Source organism: Phyllostomus discolor, chromosome 5 (assembly GCF_004126475.2).
Source record: "Phyllostomus discolor isolate MPI-MPIP mPhyDis1 chromosome 5, mPhyDis1.pri.v3, whole genome shotgun sequence".
Lineage (NCBI taxonomy): Eukaryota > Metazoa > Chordata > Mammalia > Chiroptera > Phyllostomidae > Phyllostomus > Phyllostomus discolor.
The window spans coordinates 93,831,218-93,846,862 of record NC_040907.2 but is presented as its reverse complement, the minus strand read 5'-3'; the positions used below and the strand labels follow the sequence as shown (position 1 = coordinate 93,846,862).

Below are 15,645 nucleotides of genomic sequence, written 5' to 3'. Positions count from 1 at the left end.
TACAAGAAGCATATAAATGTATAAAGATGTTATACACAAATTCTTTTTTTGTTTGATACAAATTTAAAATACAATGAGATACATTACATTTACACTGGCAAAAGGGAAGAGGAACTGGAGCTAGTTCTGGAGGGGTTCTGCCAGACAGTAAGAGGATGTCTGCGACAGGAGGCCAGACTCTGTCCAAGCTGTCTGCCAGAATAGGCAGTACTATGCACCAGCAGTTAAAACTTGTACAGTTCTCTTGGTGTGGTTCAGAAGGTTTTAGTTGAATAAAGGCCAGGAGAGGGGAACAGCTTTCAGTAATTGAAGATAAGTGAAAACTAATGAACAATTTTAGCATTTTTATTAAAGAGCATGTAGACCTAGACGTATCTTTAAAGACTTGAGCAAGAGTTACCTGAAACAGAAAGTTACCACATGAAAAGCTGAGTACTCCCAACTTTATCTTACAGAATGAAATAGACTTTCTTGAAAAAGAACTGGAAAATGCAAAAATCAGGTGCTCAAAACAAGGTGAATTGCTAGGAGGCATGATAAGCAAGGCACAATCATTGAAGATGAATTAAATTCCATTAAATCCTAAGTGTCTTTCCAAACAGAACACTTGTGACAGCGAGCATTTCCATCTGGCCCCTCATCATAAAGCCAGTCTTTTTTTTGAAAGGAGAGCTTCCCCCTCAGTGTCCACATAGACTGTCTCCAGTGCAGTGTGCACCCTCCTTCCATCCAACGAGAGGTCTCATTGCTGGTGAGTCCAAGGTGCTCTTCCTGAGAAGAGGGGCTCTCCTTCTCCCTGTCATCTCAGAAGAATGTGTGCACACTACCAACTTTACTTTCCACCACATATTCCAGACTGGCTCATCCTACAATCATGCAGGGAAGCATCAGTCCTCAACGGGGTTTTCCACGTGACTTTCCACCATGACCTGAATTATACTTTCTTCCCCCATATCCTGAAGTAGAAGTGACTTACTCTTAGACCTGTCTTGACCTTGAAACAAGTGATTTGGGATCATCCAGAACACCCCAAAATCTTGTTTTTCTTTTCTCTCTCTAAAAGTCAGTTTGAATTAGCTTGTTTTTTTTTTTTTAATTTGGCATTAAGAAACTGTAGTCAAGTGAATTCTTATACTGTTAATCACCTTGAAGCTTGGTGGAGTTATATATAGGTCTCACAACTGGGTTTTGTAAATGTGTTAAATGTGATTCTTATAAGTACATTATTTCACTTCACTGTGCTTCTAGATTTTTATCTTAGGTAATCCATTTCTCAAGACATGAATAAAACTTACAACATTCCCTGAGCCTGGAAATCTTTTAAAATACAGCTTATTTACCATAGTTAAAAGAGAAGAATGGAAATAACTTGATATTGACTCAAATAATTGTTAAAGTTGTTTTAATAGCTTATTTTTAACTTGTTAAAAGAACAAGAAAAATAACTTGAAATCACTCCCCAAGTGTTTTCCTATAAATGATCTGAGGGTTTTGGATGAGCCAGAGTAATTTCATGACAATGAGTAGTTTGGGACTCTGGGCTGTGGTTGCAAGTGACTAGATACTCCTAGGAAGTTCTACATCGGTTACATTCTTCTGTCTTGGGCAGTTTAAATGTCTGAGGTCACAGAAATGATTAAAATAACCTCTTAGAGTTTCTTCTAGTCCTTTCACTCTCTGCCAAATAGTGAAAGAAAAAAATTGGGGGTACTTTTCTTTATCTATTCATCTCTTGACCGACACTTGGTTGTTTCCGTGTTTTGGCATTTGGGAGTAATGCTGCAGAGAACATGGGTATGGTTATATCTCTTGGAGATCCTGGTTTCACTTCCTTTGGATAGGCAACAAGAAGTGGAATTTCTGGATTATATGGCAGTTTTGTTTTTTTATAGTTTCAGGAAGCTTTCTATTGTTTTTCATAGTGGCTGCTTCAATTTGCCCAGCAGTGCACAAGGGTTCCATTTTTTCCACATCCCCTCCAACACTTGTTATTGTCTTTCTGACAATGATTCTAATAGCTATGAGGTAATACCTCATCATGGTTTTGATTTGTACTTCCCTGATTAGTGATGTTCAGTTCCTTTTTATATGTGTGTTGGCCATCTGTATGTCTTCTTAGAAAAAAATACGTATTCAGATTATCTGCTTATTTTATACATTTTTATTGTTGGCACCATTACAGGTGTCCCCCATTCCCCTCCCCTTTTGCCCACCTACACCCAGTCCCTGCCCTCTCCTCCCTCTGGTCCTCACTACACTGCTGTCTGTGTCCAGAGGTCCATGCATATGTTTGGCTAATCCTGGATCGTTTTCTGTGTATTGTATCAGTTTTTTAAAATATATCTTAGGTATTAGCCTTACCAGATATATAACTAGCAACTATTTACTTCTATTACATAGATTGCCTTTTCATTTGTTGAGCTCTTTTGCTAAGCAGAAGATTTTTAGTTTGGTGTAGTTCTACTTGCTTATTTTTGCTTTGTTGCCTTTGCTTTTGGTGTCAGGCCCAAAAAATTATCATCAAGACTGACATCAAAGAGCTTACTCCATATTTTTTGTTAGTTTGTTTAGTGGTTTTATGGTTTCTGGTCTTAATGTTCAAGACTTCAACCCGTTTTGAGCTGATTTTTTGTGTTTATGGTGTAAGATAGTGGTCCAGTTTAATTCTTTTGCATGTGGATGTCTAATATCCCCAATGCCATTTATTGCAAAGCCTGTCCTTTCCTCACCTTATATTCTGGGTTCCTTTCTCATAAATTAATTGACCCTATGTGTATGGGTTTATTGCTGGGGTCTTTTTATAATAACAGATCTCTTCAGATTTTCTATTTCTTCATGATTAAGTCTTCATAAGTTGTATGTTTCTAGGCATTTATCCACTTCTCCAACGTTCTCAACTTTGTTGGCATGGAATTGTTCACAGTAGTTGCTCATGATCCTTTGTATTTCTGTGGTATCAGCTGTAATGTCCTTCTTCATTTTACTTGAGTTCTTTTCTTGATAAGTGTGTGAAAATCTGCCAGCTTTGTTTATCATTTAAGACAATTAGATCTTACTTTCAAGGATCTTATCTATTGACTTCTTATTCTTTAATATTTTTATTATGAAAACTTTATTATCACATAGAAATACAAATTAACTGTGTAAATTGTACTTGTAACCAGTAACGCCATACTTAACTCACTTTTAAATTCTAATATTTAGACTTTAGATGAAAATAATTATCTGAAATATTATAAGGTTTGCTCTTACTTTCACAATATTTTATATTTTATTTTTTTGAGTTACTGTATCATCTAGGATCTTCATTAAATGTGGATTAAGTAATTGCAGTATACATCCTTATCTTGTTAAAGTACCAACCAATTTCTTCTTTAATTTTAAAAAATTCATATTGTTCCATTTTGAGGGCTTATTACTGGGTGCACACAAATTTAGAATTGTCATATTTTCCTGGTGATCTGAATCTTTTTATCATTATGAGGTGTCTGTCTTTCTCACTAGAATAGGAAAACCTATTTGGCCCAATATAGCTACCTCTACTTTTATGGTCAGTGTTTGCCTCACATATCTTTTCTGTTCTTTTTTGTCTTGAATTTCATGTTTATGTTAAAGATATGTTTCCTATAGACAACATACAGTATTTTTTTTAACATACAGTATTTTTAAATCTATTCTAACCATCTTTATCCTTTAACTGGAATGTTTGGTCAACTGACATTTGAAATACTTACTTAAATATTTGGAGTTTAATATGATGCCTTGCTATTTGTCATTTCTGTTTAGTGTCTCTCTCTCTTTTTCTTTCCCTATTTTGTATTGATTATGTATTTTTGGTTTTTCCTTTTTTCTCTTTGGTTTATTTTGGAAGTTATGGACCCTTTTACTATTCTTCTTTTGGTTATCTTAGACAGTACAAAATGCATTCTCGACTTATCAGAATCTAATATAATTGTGCAGATATATGCCACTTCTGGATACCTTTTTGAAAAAGCACTAAGTGAGTTCATTGTAGTACAAACACCATAAAGCGCTCTTACACGAACCTAGATAGTAAGTCTGCCATAGACCTAGGTTATATGGTGCAGTCTACTATTTCTAGAAAAAAACTCTGTATGGCATGTTACCATAAAAACAACATGACATTAAGTCAAGCACAAGAGAAAATGATGCAATCAGGAGACGGTAAACACGACATACATGAGGCTGTGGCCACTGTAACATTCCATACTTTTTTACAGCACACTGGTTTTTTATAAGTAGAAAAATTACCCTGTGAAATAATGATTAAAACTTATAATAACTAGATAAATCAGTGACATAGTCATTTATTATCATTTTCAAGTGTTATGTACTCTACATAATTGTATCTGCTATACTTTTATGTAACTGGCAGCACAGCGGGTTTCTTTACACCAGCATCACCAAACACATGAGTAATATTTTGCACTATAGCGTTTATGATGGCTACGATATCACCAAACAATAGGAACTATTCAGCTCCATTATGATGTACGGGACCACCAAGGTGGATGTAGTCTTTTGTTGACCAAAATGTTATGCAGCACATAACTGTTATTGTACTTTCATTCTCTTCCAAGAACATGCAAGGACTTTAGAAATTTTACCTTAATTTTCTTCCCCAACTGCTATGCTATCGTGTATTTAAATTTTGCATATATTTGAAATTCTGCAGACATTATTACCATGGTTTTATATGGTCGATATTTATTTGAATTTATCATATGTATAATTTTTCTTGCTCTTAGTTCATTTCTTACAACTTTGGTGTTCCTTTTACATAAAGAATATTCTCTAGAATTTTTTTTGAAGTCTGCTGATTATGAAGTCTCTGAGCCTTTGTTTGTCTGAAAATACCTTGAGGAATATTTTTCTTGGGTGTAGAGTAATTCTGGGTTGGCAAGGCTTTTGGTGTTTTCTCAGCATGTTAAAGGAATCAGTCTGTAATCTCTGGGTCCCATAATTTCTGTTGATTTATGTGTTGCCCTTCAAACCAGCTCCCCTGAGTGCTCCCCTGAGGGCACTTTGCCTTTTTATTCCATTGTTTTTATTTTATTTCTTTTATGATCATTTCTTACAGTCTTTGGACTTCTGCAGTTTTACTACAATGTGACTAGAGATGGATTTCTTTGTAGGATTCTGCTTGGGGGTTGAATAGGGTTTCTGAAATGTGTGAATTGATGTTTACATTAGTTTTAGAATACACATTTTAAAAGTTAGAACTTTAAATATTATTCTGCCTCATACTGTGTCTTGTCTTCTCTTGTCCTAGTAAGCATTTTCTTACTGACTGCTTTCAGTTGCTTCTCCTCCCTTTTACATCTTCCATCCTTTTCTCTTTCTGGGCTTACTTCTTAGAGGTGTCTTTCTGGAAGAAATTCTTTCTTCTGGTTGGACAACTCAATTTTTTTTCCTGCCTCTACTTTGTTGATGTTTTATCTATTTTGTTCTTCATGTGTTAAGTTGTAGGATTTCTATTTCATTTTAATTCAGATATGCAGTGCCTGTTTTAAATTTTTAGTTATCTGCTGAAATGCTTAATCTTGACTTTTATCACTATTCCAGTACTTGGAGCACTGTACTTGTTTGCATTCCTTGTTGGTGTGTGTGCTTGTTTTGCGTTGGCATGGCTCCTCACCCATCCACTTATCTTTGACTGTGCTGGATATTGTATTTTAAAAAGCAGACTCTAAAAATAATTTGAGGTTTAGGAGTAATCTGTCCCCAGAAATGATTTTTGTTTGCTTCTGCCATGTGCCTCTGGGTAGTAGCAAACCAGAACAAATATAACCCAATACCAAGAACTGGAATTTTGGGGGCTGTCCAATGACTTACATTAGGGCTGTGTTCTGAGCTCTTTCACTCATACTCATGAGGTATAGCTCTTGTGGTGCCAAATAAAAGCACAAGAGTCATAATAGGGACTCCACTCTTGACAGGCCCAAACTCTGCCTACCTGTCCTTGAACATCATGAAAATCCTTGCTTCACTTCTCACTTCTTTTGGATTAGAAAACAACCCTGGAGCAAAAGTGATCCCATTTTCCATATTCACCAGTTTATCCCAGATTGCTTAGTAATTCTTCACAATCATATCAGCTCTCCTTTGTCTTTGGGCAAGTGCTTATTTGTTTTGGTCTTTTAGTTGTTAAGAGGTCTGAGTTACCTAGTTCACCATTACAAGAATTAGATGTTCTCCACCTGAATATGAACTGGATTCTACTTTGTGCTCTGGAATTTACTAGTTGTTTTAATTTTCAATAATTTATTTATAGGTCATGGGCCTGTTCCTTCATAAATAAAAAGAAGGATTTAACTACATTTGCTTGGGACCCTGAAGTTCAACTTGATTAACCAAGTCTACTTGGTTAGCACAATTTACTCCAGATCACCAACTAGCTTTTAGGATAAGAAGCCCAAAGAGAATTATATAATACAGTGACTATTGTTCTTCTTGCTTTTCCTGTAGGTAAGAGAATCTAGAATATAGTTGGTGCTACTATTTTAAGGAAAAAAAAGGGAATGCAGGGAAGGAGATTTGCTAAAATTTTGTTTTCAGTGGAGCCACTATCATCCTGCATGTCAGTACTGCCAGTCCAAGAATGCCATTTTATAGTCCTGTCACTTCTGAGATTGGTTGAAAACAAGAAGAGGACTGAGGTCAGTCTGGCTAAGGGAAATTTTGGGAAACATTATTAGCCAGTCTACCAGCTTTGTAGGAGCCAGGAAATGCAGTGTTTCAAGCCCCATTCCAAGGAGTACATTTGACAAGGTTTATATTAATCAAAGAGGCTTCTGTCCCCCATCCAGCATTGCATTAAGCTATCCCATTGCTGTAACAATCTGTATCGGAAGATCAAAGTCAAGAGCTTTTATCAGAAAAAACAAGAAGCCAGTTGACAGTGAGATCTTTGCAACCCCTCTTTGCCTGACAGTCTCTCCTACTGCATTTTTCTTTTTTGCAGTTCTTTGGCATCTTTTCTAAGATACCTGCTTCTCAACTCCTTGTGAGATCCCACACAAATTACATCAGGGAAGATAAAGAACAATAAAAAGGGAAGGCCAAATCATCACCAGGTGGATCTTTAATAGTTTAAAAACTGGAGGGCTGTAATAGAATACTAATCCTATAGAATGAATGGTCAGAAACACTGGCAAGGCAAACTTGTCTTCATAACCCAACACTTAATGGGGCTGCTCTCCTATAGTCAACTGAATATTGGTTTTTAAGCCTGCCTTTGACAATCAGAGTATTTCTCTTGTGACTTCCAGAAATCTATCTGTGAAACAAATTACAGTATTATAATTTTTCCTATGACTATGAAGAAAGTATAGCAATCTCATAGATTACTACATTGTCAAGATTCTACATATCTGATTGCTGCATCAACAGCAATCACTGAAAAGTTACAGTATAAAAAAAGAAAATACAAACCCCTATCAAAGTTAATGGGTATGAACAGCCAACAGAGCAGAATTACAGAATGCAGTGACATTACAGAGCTGACCTTACAAAGGAAATTAAAGGTCTGTTTTGGGATGGTAGTTTTATTGCTAAAGAAACATGAACTATTACAATTGCAAGTGCAGGTAATAAAGCTCTGAAATACAAAGACTTTGTATTTCCACAGTCTCTAAGGGGAAGAAAATCTACCTAAGAACAAGATGTTAGCTGAGGGATTGTGTCGAATGAAGAAAATGAATGGATGGTCGGCCACAAAATTTTCCTCAAATGTAAGTGAACAGAAGACAGCAATGCCTGCTGTGGCAGCTGCCGCCTCTGTGCCCTCCTCATTCACTTCCACAAAAGACTTGTGGATGATTTTTGATATAAAAAGATCTCTGGTTCCTGACATGCCAGACAAGTCAGCCTTGCTATTAAAGAGATCCTCTACACCCAGGCGGGCTAGGTGTGAGTTGAGGTTGTAGCTCTCTTCCAGCTTGAACTTGGGCAAGTGAACATTGACTTCAGTGCTATGCAGATTCTCAGGTTTGGTCCACTCATGCAGTCTTTCCAAAGTCAATTGTTCCTCAATCTGGAATGACAATGGGCAAACAGAACAGGTGAGATCAATTTCATTCACATAAGTAAGATAATAAAAGCGTTATTGAAATGAATGGACTCATAATATTAATTGCTAATTAGCTTCCTTCATGTTTGGTGCCAAAACAGATTCCATTTGGAGGATTTCGTTTCTTTTTAGCAACTGGTGATAACAGAACAGAGCTGTGTTCCAAGCTATCAAGGGCAGAAGTAACGGGGACTCTGGACATTGGCTCTACCAACTATCCTACCATCACCCACCCACTCATCCATCCATCCATCCACGCCTTCCTAAATCCCTTGCACCCTGGAATGCTATCATAAGAGACAAATTTGGAAATACAATTAAAATAAGGAACACCTTGACTTTTATACCTTCTTTATACATGCAAATGGCTAATATTAAACCCCTTCCTGATAACAAGTCTGGTTAGGAAGAGGGTAGAGAAAAACCACACAACAGACTACAGATACTAAAGAAAAAACATAATCTTCACAGTTTTACCTTAGCCTGGCGAGAAAGGTCACCACCTTTAAATTATATATAATAAACATCATACACAGTTCATGCTAGAAAACAGGCTTAGCTTTCAAGCTAATGCACCACACAAATCTTTTCTACCATGTAGCTCTTAGAAATTTAATGCACAATCTATATGAATTGTGATGAGAATGAGCAGAATAATAGGATTTCATAGTACAAGATAAAACTATATACTAGACATGTTTTGGGTCTTTTTAATTTTTAAAAATTTGTTTCAATAAAACAATTCTAATTCTGCTGCGCTTTCCTCTAAAGTTCAGTTAAGGGCGTTTCCATGAGCTGCCACTGACTGATGTTAAATTTAATAGGTATCTTTAGATGGCCCCAACCAGAACCCTTCACTGACAGTAGCTGAAAAGTTAAACTTAGGGCTTCAGAGTAGCAAACACTGACGGGCTAATTCACAAAGGAATGCAAACAACTGGAAAGGAAAATCAGGCAGTATCAGGAAATACATAAGAAGCTATCACATGGCACACACACAAGGCAGAATTGATATATCAGAGGGAAACATGGAGCATCAGTGTGGGAGCTGTTACCTTCTTCAGACCTGTGGACTCGTCCTCGATGTCATCTGGCAGCAGGATAACCATACTGAGCTCCCTGCCTTGGTAAGGCAGTTCCAACATACGACAATTAAGGTCCTCGATGTAGCCATATGGAAATTTCTCCTTCTGATACATCATTTTCACTGTTTTTGTGTCTTTCTGAACAGTTGAAAAAACAAGTCACTCACATTAATATGTGCTCTCTTTTACATCAAAGAGTAATTTTATAATTACGTCACCTCACCTTATTCAATCTGAAAGGTACATTGGTTGTGGCTGCTTCACTGAATTTCTTCTGCCAGTTTCCTTTGAAATAGATGGCATTAACTAGCACAAGTTTAGTCATATTATCAACCACACCTGCAGCCAACAATTCTGGAATTTTCCCTAAAAAGATAAAGTATTTTTAAACATTTACATATCAGAATTCCAAATTTGAACTGACATTTATTTGATAAGCACTAAAATTCAATTCAAATGCATACTTTTACTTAATTTCCTTTAACATATTAAGTTAGGAAAGCCCTGCCAGGGTTTTAACATTAAATAAACCAACTAAAAGGGTTTATGGGCTAAAAACAGGAAAATTATTTTCTATAGTGTATCAGAAACAATAGCTTTACTTTGTGAGTGGCCATTCTTTTTTAGGCATAAAAAAGATTCCTTAACGAAAATGGTTTTATTTACTAGTAAATAAATCACTTCTTCACATCCTCCAAGTGGAAGCTACTCTCACAAAAAAATTGTAACAAATACCCAAAGGGAAGTAACAGTTACTCCACCACACACAATTTCCCCTGTGACCACGGCATGGCCAAGAAGAAATCCTTGTATGCGAGACAGGTGTTCAGTAGGTGCCTTGACTCAGTCTGGGACTAGATTAGAGAGAGTTGTAGCAGGAAAACAGCTGAGACAGAGCCGGTGCCACCTACCACCCCTGTGCTCAGGCAAGACATTGGCAAAAATATTTACAGCCACAGCAGTTTGTATCACAAGTATCAGGATATTCTTTTCCATAATGTGACCAGGATGGATTTTCCTCAAAACTTTATCCTTTCTATTTCACATTCAATGTTAGTTTTCATTTTAAAAGGTAGCTTTGAGAACTTACGGGGAAAAATATTTAGCTGCTTGAGTTAAATCATGTTCAAGTTTTCACTTTGAGGTATTTCTACATTTGAAAGCTGTCTGGCACTGGGCAGTGGCAGAGTTTACTGCCAAGGTCGGGATGAGGGCAGAGGAAAAAGGCAGGGGAATCATTAGCTGGTTGGGAAGGTAAAAAGAAGAAAAACAAGACCACTGTGTAATGACTACATTGGGCTCACTCTCTCACCTTCAGTCTGCCCTTTGACCCACTCATTTATCACCTTCCTTGCATCTTCAGAGGCATGCTCAAAATCCACACTGGCCAATTCCGCACCATACATCTTCTGAGTTGAAGCTAAGAACTCCTGTTAGGAAAAAAGAAAGAGAGAGAGAGGGTGGCAAGGGGAAGGAAGGGAAGGGAAGAAAGAAAGAAAATGCCTTGAATAACTCCTACTACATACAGAAATGGTTTTCCAAAATACTTAAAGCAACAGAAATTGCCCTAAAAGCCATAAATTTTATTGTAACAAAACAAATTCTAACCCTTATACTTTCTGCATTGTGGTAAAAACATATAACATTAAATTTACCATGTTAACCATTTTTAAGTGAACAGTTCTATAGTTTTGGTACTGTATTAAATTGACAACTCTTTTCCTACTTTTGATTAACATTTTCATAAATAAGTATATACTGATTGTTTGTGGAAGTGAATTAGGGAATTCACTCTTGCTTTAGTAAAACAGCCAGGGTCAATCTGTTCATTGTGAAGACTATACAGTGAAATCATATCAATCAATGGGGACATTGTCATGCTTTCATTCTGCATCATTTTCTGAATGTTTATAAAAATAAAAACTGTCTTCTGCAACTTGACTGTGCTCAAGAATGTCTGCATTGTCTAGTGAATTTTAGAACATGACTATAAAGTACTTACAGGGAGGAAAGTATAGGTTTTCTCGCCATATAACCTATTAGCAAGTTTCAGAATATAGGGAGCTCCATGCTTGTTGATATCAGCATTCAGACCCTGAAATCTTGAATGAATATCCTCAACTGCATCAAAATGAAGAGTCTAAAATTTAAAAAAAAACCATTCTTTCTATAACCATTTATTTTGAAACTGATTCCTGCGCATTTGCTTCTATCAAACTACATTTATGTTTTTATTATAAATTATTGATAATTCCCAACCAATACCTTACTACTTTTTCATTGGAGAACAAATAATAGAGAATCTAAAATTTATACCTTTGCTAGAAGTAAAAATAACATTTGAAGCTGTTTCATATCACTTGTTGTTAGTTATAGTTCTACAAATGAGTGGCTAAAAAGCTAAGTATTTACATATGTCTGCTTTTTCAAGTAAATCATAAATGTATGTTTATATGTAAATTCTGTATCAAATATAGTTTTAATGAAAGTTCTCAGAAATAAACAGTAAAAATAAGAGTCATCACCTATGCAGAAACACAAAGATATTACAGATTAACAGGTTTTGTAAGTTACACTATCAGTAACTCATTTAAAAATAACATCTATAAACTTCATATTTGGCAAAAATTTAATTCCCACATTACAAATCAAGTGTTTATAGTTTTATGAGGCCTGGGCTGGTTCCTTGTTTTAACATGCAAAGAACAAACCTACCCAATACACAAAGTTCACTTACTTACCAAGATATGGGATGTTTGCAGAGTTGCTATGATCAAATAGAAATGTAGGGAACCCTTAAAACTATTTTTTGAGGTAATAAAGTCCCTGGTGGATTTTGGAAAACTTTAAGATACTTTAATATCTGCAGTGTTAAAGATGGTTGGCTTTCATAAAGTACAGTAACAGAAGCACTGTGGCTGCAAGAGGTCAATAAACTTGAATCCAGGGATGGACCTTCCCTAATTACAGACACCACATAATTTGTGATTGGCATGCTAGAAAGACTTTTGCTTTTGGGACTCATTTCCCCTAGTTTCAAGGAAAGCCAGAGTTCCCCTCTCAGAATTAAAGAGCAAGTAGCCTGGAAGTGCCCTCCACACCCATCAAGGTCAGGTAGAAGGCTAGGCAGCTAGGCATTACTGCTTCTTCTCCTGCTGTAAGAGTGACCTGCTATACCCCCCAGAGCTTGGTCCTGTCTCTGCAGCTGCCGCACATCTGCCCTTTCCTTGTAGTGCCCTCCTGCTCACACAGGCACTCAGTGCCAGGCACAGGACTAGGCTTCAGGAGAGCAAAAATACACACTCACCTCTTCCCTCAAAAAGGCAACACCACCAACTTCTCCACTTCTCATGTATCCTGTGTGTCATTTGTACTTAAAAGTAACATTACATAAGAGGCATTATTTATGTGTAGCAGGCTACATGCAAAGTAGAAACAGAAACATCTCAGTCCAAGAGGAGATGCTCTAAAAAATTTGCCCACTAGAATAGAAGCAACACACACTAGGATTCTTGTGGCTTTCTTCGCTGCTGTATCTTCAGCCAAAGAAAATACGGTACCCAGCACACAGTATATGCTCAGTAACAACTCGATTGTGAATGAAAACCAGCAAAAGCAGCAATTGTTCTTGGGGCTTTTCTGAAAGTCCGGACTCATAATGAATACTTGTGGAATACAGAAATACAATTCTTAAAATACACTGTAAGTATGGTGATTGGGGAGGAGGGAGAGAGGGGTATAAGAGTAATGAAAAAATACAATAAAATGTTTTAAAATAATGAAATAAAATACACTGTGAAAGCTCAAAGGCACAACTTTTTAGTACCCGCTTTCAGGGAAACCATACTATTTCTCTTTATTTCTACTGACCTTGGACAGCTGTGCCGCAGTAGTCGCTCTGGTCCCCAGAAAGATCATGGCCAGAGCTGATGAAATGCTTATGGGAGAGATGAAGATGTTTCCAGTAGGGCTGTCCTCATTCAGGGTGCGGAAAAGGTCCACTGCAAACCGGGTGTTTGCCATGCTCAGCCGTTCCATGGTGGAAGCTACAACGCAGAACAGAGGCCCAGGCACACCAGCAAATCAGGCAATGGCATGTCTCCATGTCTTCCTCACCCTGAAGCACCCTGGCACTTGTTCTGTTCTTTTCCTCCTCTCCCTTCCCTCCCCCTTTCCTTTTCCTTCCTCCCTCCCTTCCTTTTTTATTAAAGAAGGGAAGAACACTGTCTCAGGGACACAAATGTGAGAACTAGGGATAACTGGCCAAGGCTCTAACAGTGACCACAGTTCAAAACCCAGGGTGTATCCTAAAGGGCTCTGACCTTGGGAGCACACATTTCCCACTCTTTACCTGTAATAAGAATGCTTCTATTAGAAAGTCATAGCTACTTGCCCTGGCTGGCGTAGCTCAGTGGATTGAGCTCAGGCTATGAACCACAGTGTGGCAGGTTCAATTCCCAGTCAGGGTACATGCCTGGGTTGCTGGCCATGATCCCCAGCAACCGCACATTAATGTTTCTCTCTCTCTCTCTCTTTCTCCCTCCCTTCCCTCTCTAAAAAGTAAAAAAAAAAACCCTCAAAAACTCATTAAAAAAAAAAAGAAAGTCATAGCTACCTACTATGCATTAAAGCAAATTCCAGCAGAGTGATATAATTACCCTCATTTTCAAGATTTCTGTTGTTAATGTTTAGAGAGGTTAGGTGTCCTATAGCGGTATAAGATAAGAGAGTTTGAAAACCCAACACAAGCCACAGGCTCAGATGCTGCAGCCCACCAGCCAGAAGGTGACAAGCATCCTCTATGACACTCCCTCCTGGTGCAGGTGACCCAGCCTTCCACCTGGGATTGGCTGCCCGCTTACCAACCCTGACTTCTCTCACAGGCTTAGTTTCCCCACATACAGGCAAGGAAGAACAGTTGTGCTGACTGCTTCCCTTGCAAGTAATACACTGAATTATGTTGTTGTTGCAAAGCAATCTCCAGGGTCACATCGATTTCCTCTCCCTCCCTCCCTCCCTCCATCCTCAGAAATGGGAAGCGGTTCGGCCCCAGGACTGCCTAGAAAATTTCACAGACAGCTCAAAGAGGAAGGGTGTTCCGGAAGTAAGAAAAACACTCGGATCTCAGGCCTCGGCTCTGGCTTCTAGCCACTCTGCCCCAATTTCCATCCCTCGCAGGCAAGCCTGCCCTCGCACCCAGGACTTACTGCGGGGCATCCGGTCTCGCCCGGGACCGTGGGTACAGCGGCGGCTGCAGCACTGCGGAAGTGGGGTCCGGGTCGTGGTGGGGCGGGGGTGTCGGAGTCGGTGGGGGTGGGGGGTGACGGTGGGGTGCGGAGCAGTCTGTGCAAACACACAGGGGCTGCCGCGTCCCTGGGTCACCAAGGGCCAAGGTCCTGCCGGGCTGAGGCGATTTGTAGATCCGAGCCCTGGGGACCTTCCCCTGCTGGCCAGCCCAGTCCTACTTCTCTCAAGATCCTCAAACCTGGTCGTAGCTGCAGCTCACTGGTTGGGTGGTTCTAGGGATCCCAGAAAGAAGGAAGCGCCCCAGGGCCTTTATATAGTTGCAAGGGTGGGGCTCTGCTGCCCTGGTGGGTGGAGGGGAGGGGAGGAGTGGGGAGGAGAGGGGAGGGGAGAGAATGAGAGCAGAGGGGAGGGCCAGGGAGGGGAGGGGCGGGGCAGGGCGCAGTGGGTAGGGGCGTTCCCAGGGCCGGCACAACATTGGCTCTTCCCCCCAGATGACTTCCTAGGAGTATGGGCGTTACCTTGTAGAAGCCTCCACGTAGTAGGCTACTCAGGGGACCAGCACCTTTTTCAGTCTAGGCAAACTCAGATATGTGGCAAGGACCTGGTGGCCTGTCTTGCCCTAGGTGTGAATGACTCAGATAACATAACACATCATCTCTCAGAGGGCTAACTAGCCCTTTCTGGAATCTGATCTTTATACTCCAAAATCTGTGTGTGTTTGTGTGTGTGTGTGTGTGTGTGTGTGAGAGAGAGAGAGAGAGAGGGAGGAATCAGTTCTGTCAATTAATGGTCATTAGCCTGAATTCAGTGCCCACAGGAATCCCCAGTTTGGGCTGTGGTGAAACAGGAAGTTTTATTCAGTGACAACAGCCCAATGGTCTTACAGCACAGCTGAGAGAACAGCCCTGCTGTGGAACAGCTCAATAGTGTTACAGTTCACTCATAAAGCAGCATGGCAGCAAGGTGGCGCTGTCTAGGTAGCCAGCTCTGCTCCACAGCTCCATTGCTAGTCTTCCTGTTTCTCTGGAAAAGGCAGCCTTGGGTGGAAAGGGAAAGTGTGCTCCCAGATCCAGGGAAAAAGCTGACTTGTACAGAGAGAAGTCCCCACCCCTCAAGCAAAAGGGAACTCCAAATTCTCACTGTTTAATTGGTCCCAAATCACTGTCCTGATTGGTCAGAATGGAGTTGCTCTGATTGGTGAAGATGTTGATGGGCCATATA

The 15,645-nt window shown here is 39.2% G+C and overlaps 1 protein-coding gene across 3 annotated transcripts; it reads right to left on the bottom strand.

The window, feature by feature from the left end:
* Nucleotides 1-5,080: 5,080 nt before the first annotated feature.
* SERPINB1 (serpin family B member 1) lies at nt 5,081-14,832 on the bottom strand. 3 transcript variants are annotated; one of them, XM_036026596.1, is made up of 7 exons: nt 14,385-14,832; nt 13,048-13,223; nt 11,180-11,317; nt 10,490-10,607; nt 9,401-9,543; nt 9,148-9,315; nt 5,081-8,056 (listed from the first exon to the last, which is right to left on the bottom strand). In XM_036026596.1, exons 1-7 carry the CDS (start codon nt 14,392-14,394, stop codon nt 7,655-7,657), a joined length of 1,155 nt encoding a protein of 384 aa, XP_035882489.1. In that variant the 5' UTR covers nt 14,395-14,832; the 3' UTR covers nt 5,081-7,654. The 3 variants fall into 3 exon arrangements, with proteins under 3 accessions (XP_035882489.1, XP_028369929.1, XP_035882490.1); XM_028514128.2 differs by having other exon boundaries at nt 14,684-14,703; XM_036026597.1 differs by having other exon boundaries at nt 14,672-14,688.
* Nucleotides 14,833-15,645: the final 813 nt, after the last annotated feature.

Coding starts and splice junctions, on each gene's coding strand:
- SERPINB1 (XM_036026596.1), bottom strand. Junction 10,608..11,179: donor AAACCTATACTTTCCTCCCT/GTAAGTACTTTA, acceptor TTTTCCTAACAG/GAGTTCTTAGCTTCAACTCA. Junction 9,544..10,489: donor GGTCAAAGGGCAGACTGAAG/GTGAGAGAGTGA, acceptor TTATCTTTTTAG/GGAAAATTCCAGAATTGTTG.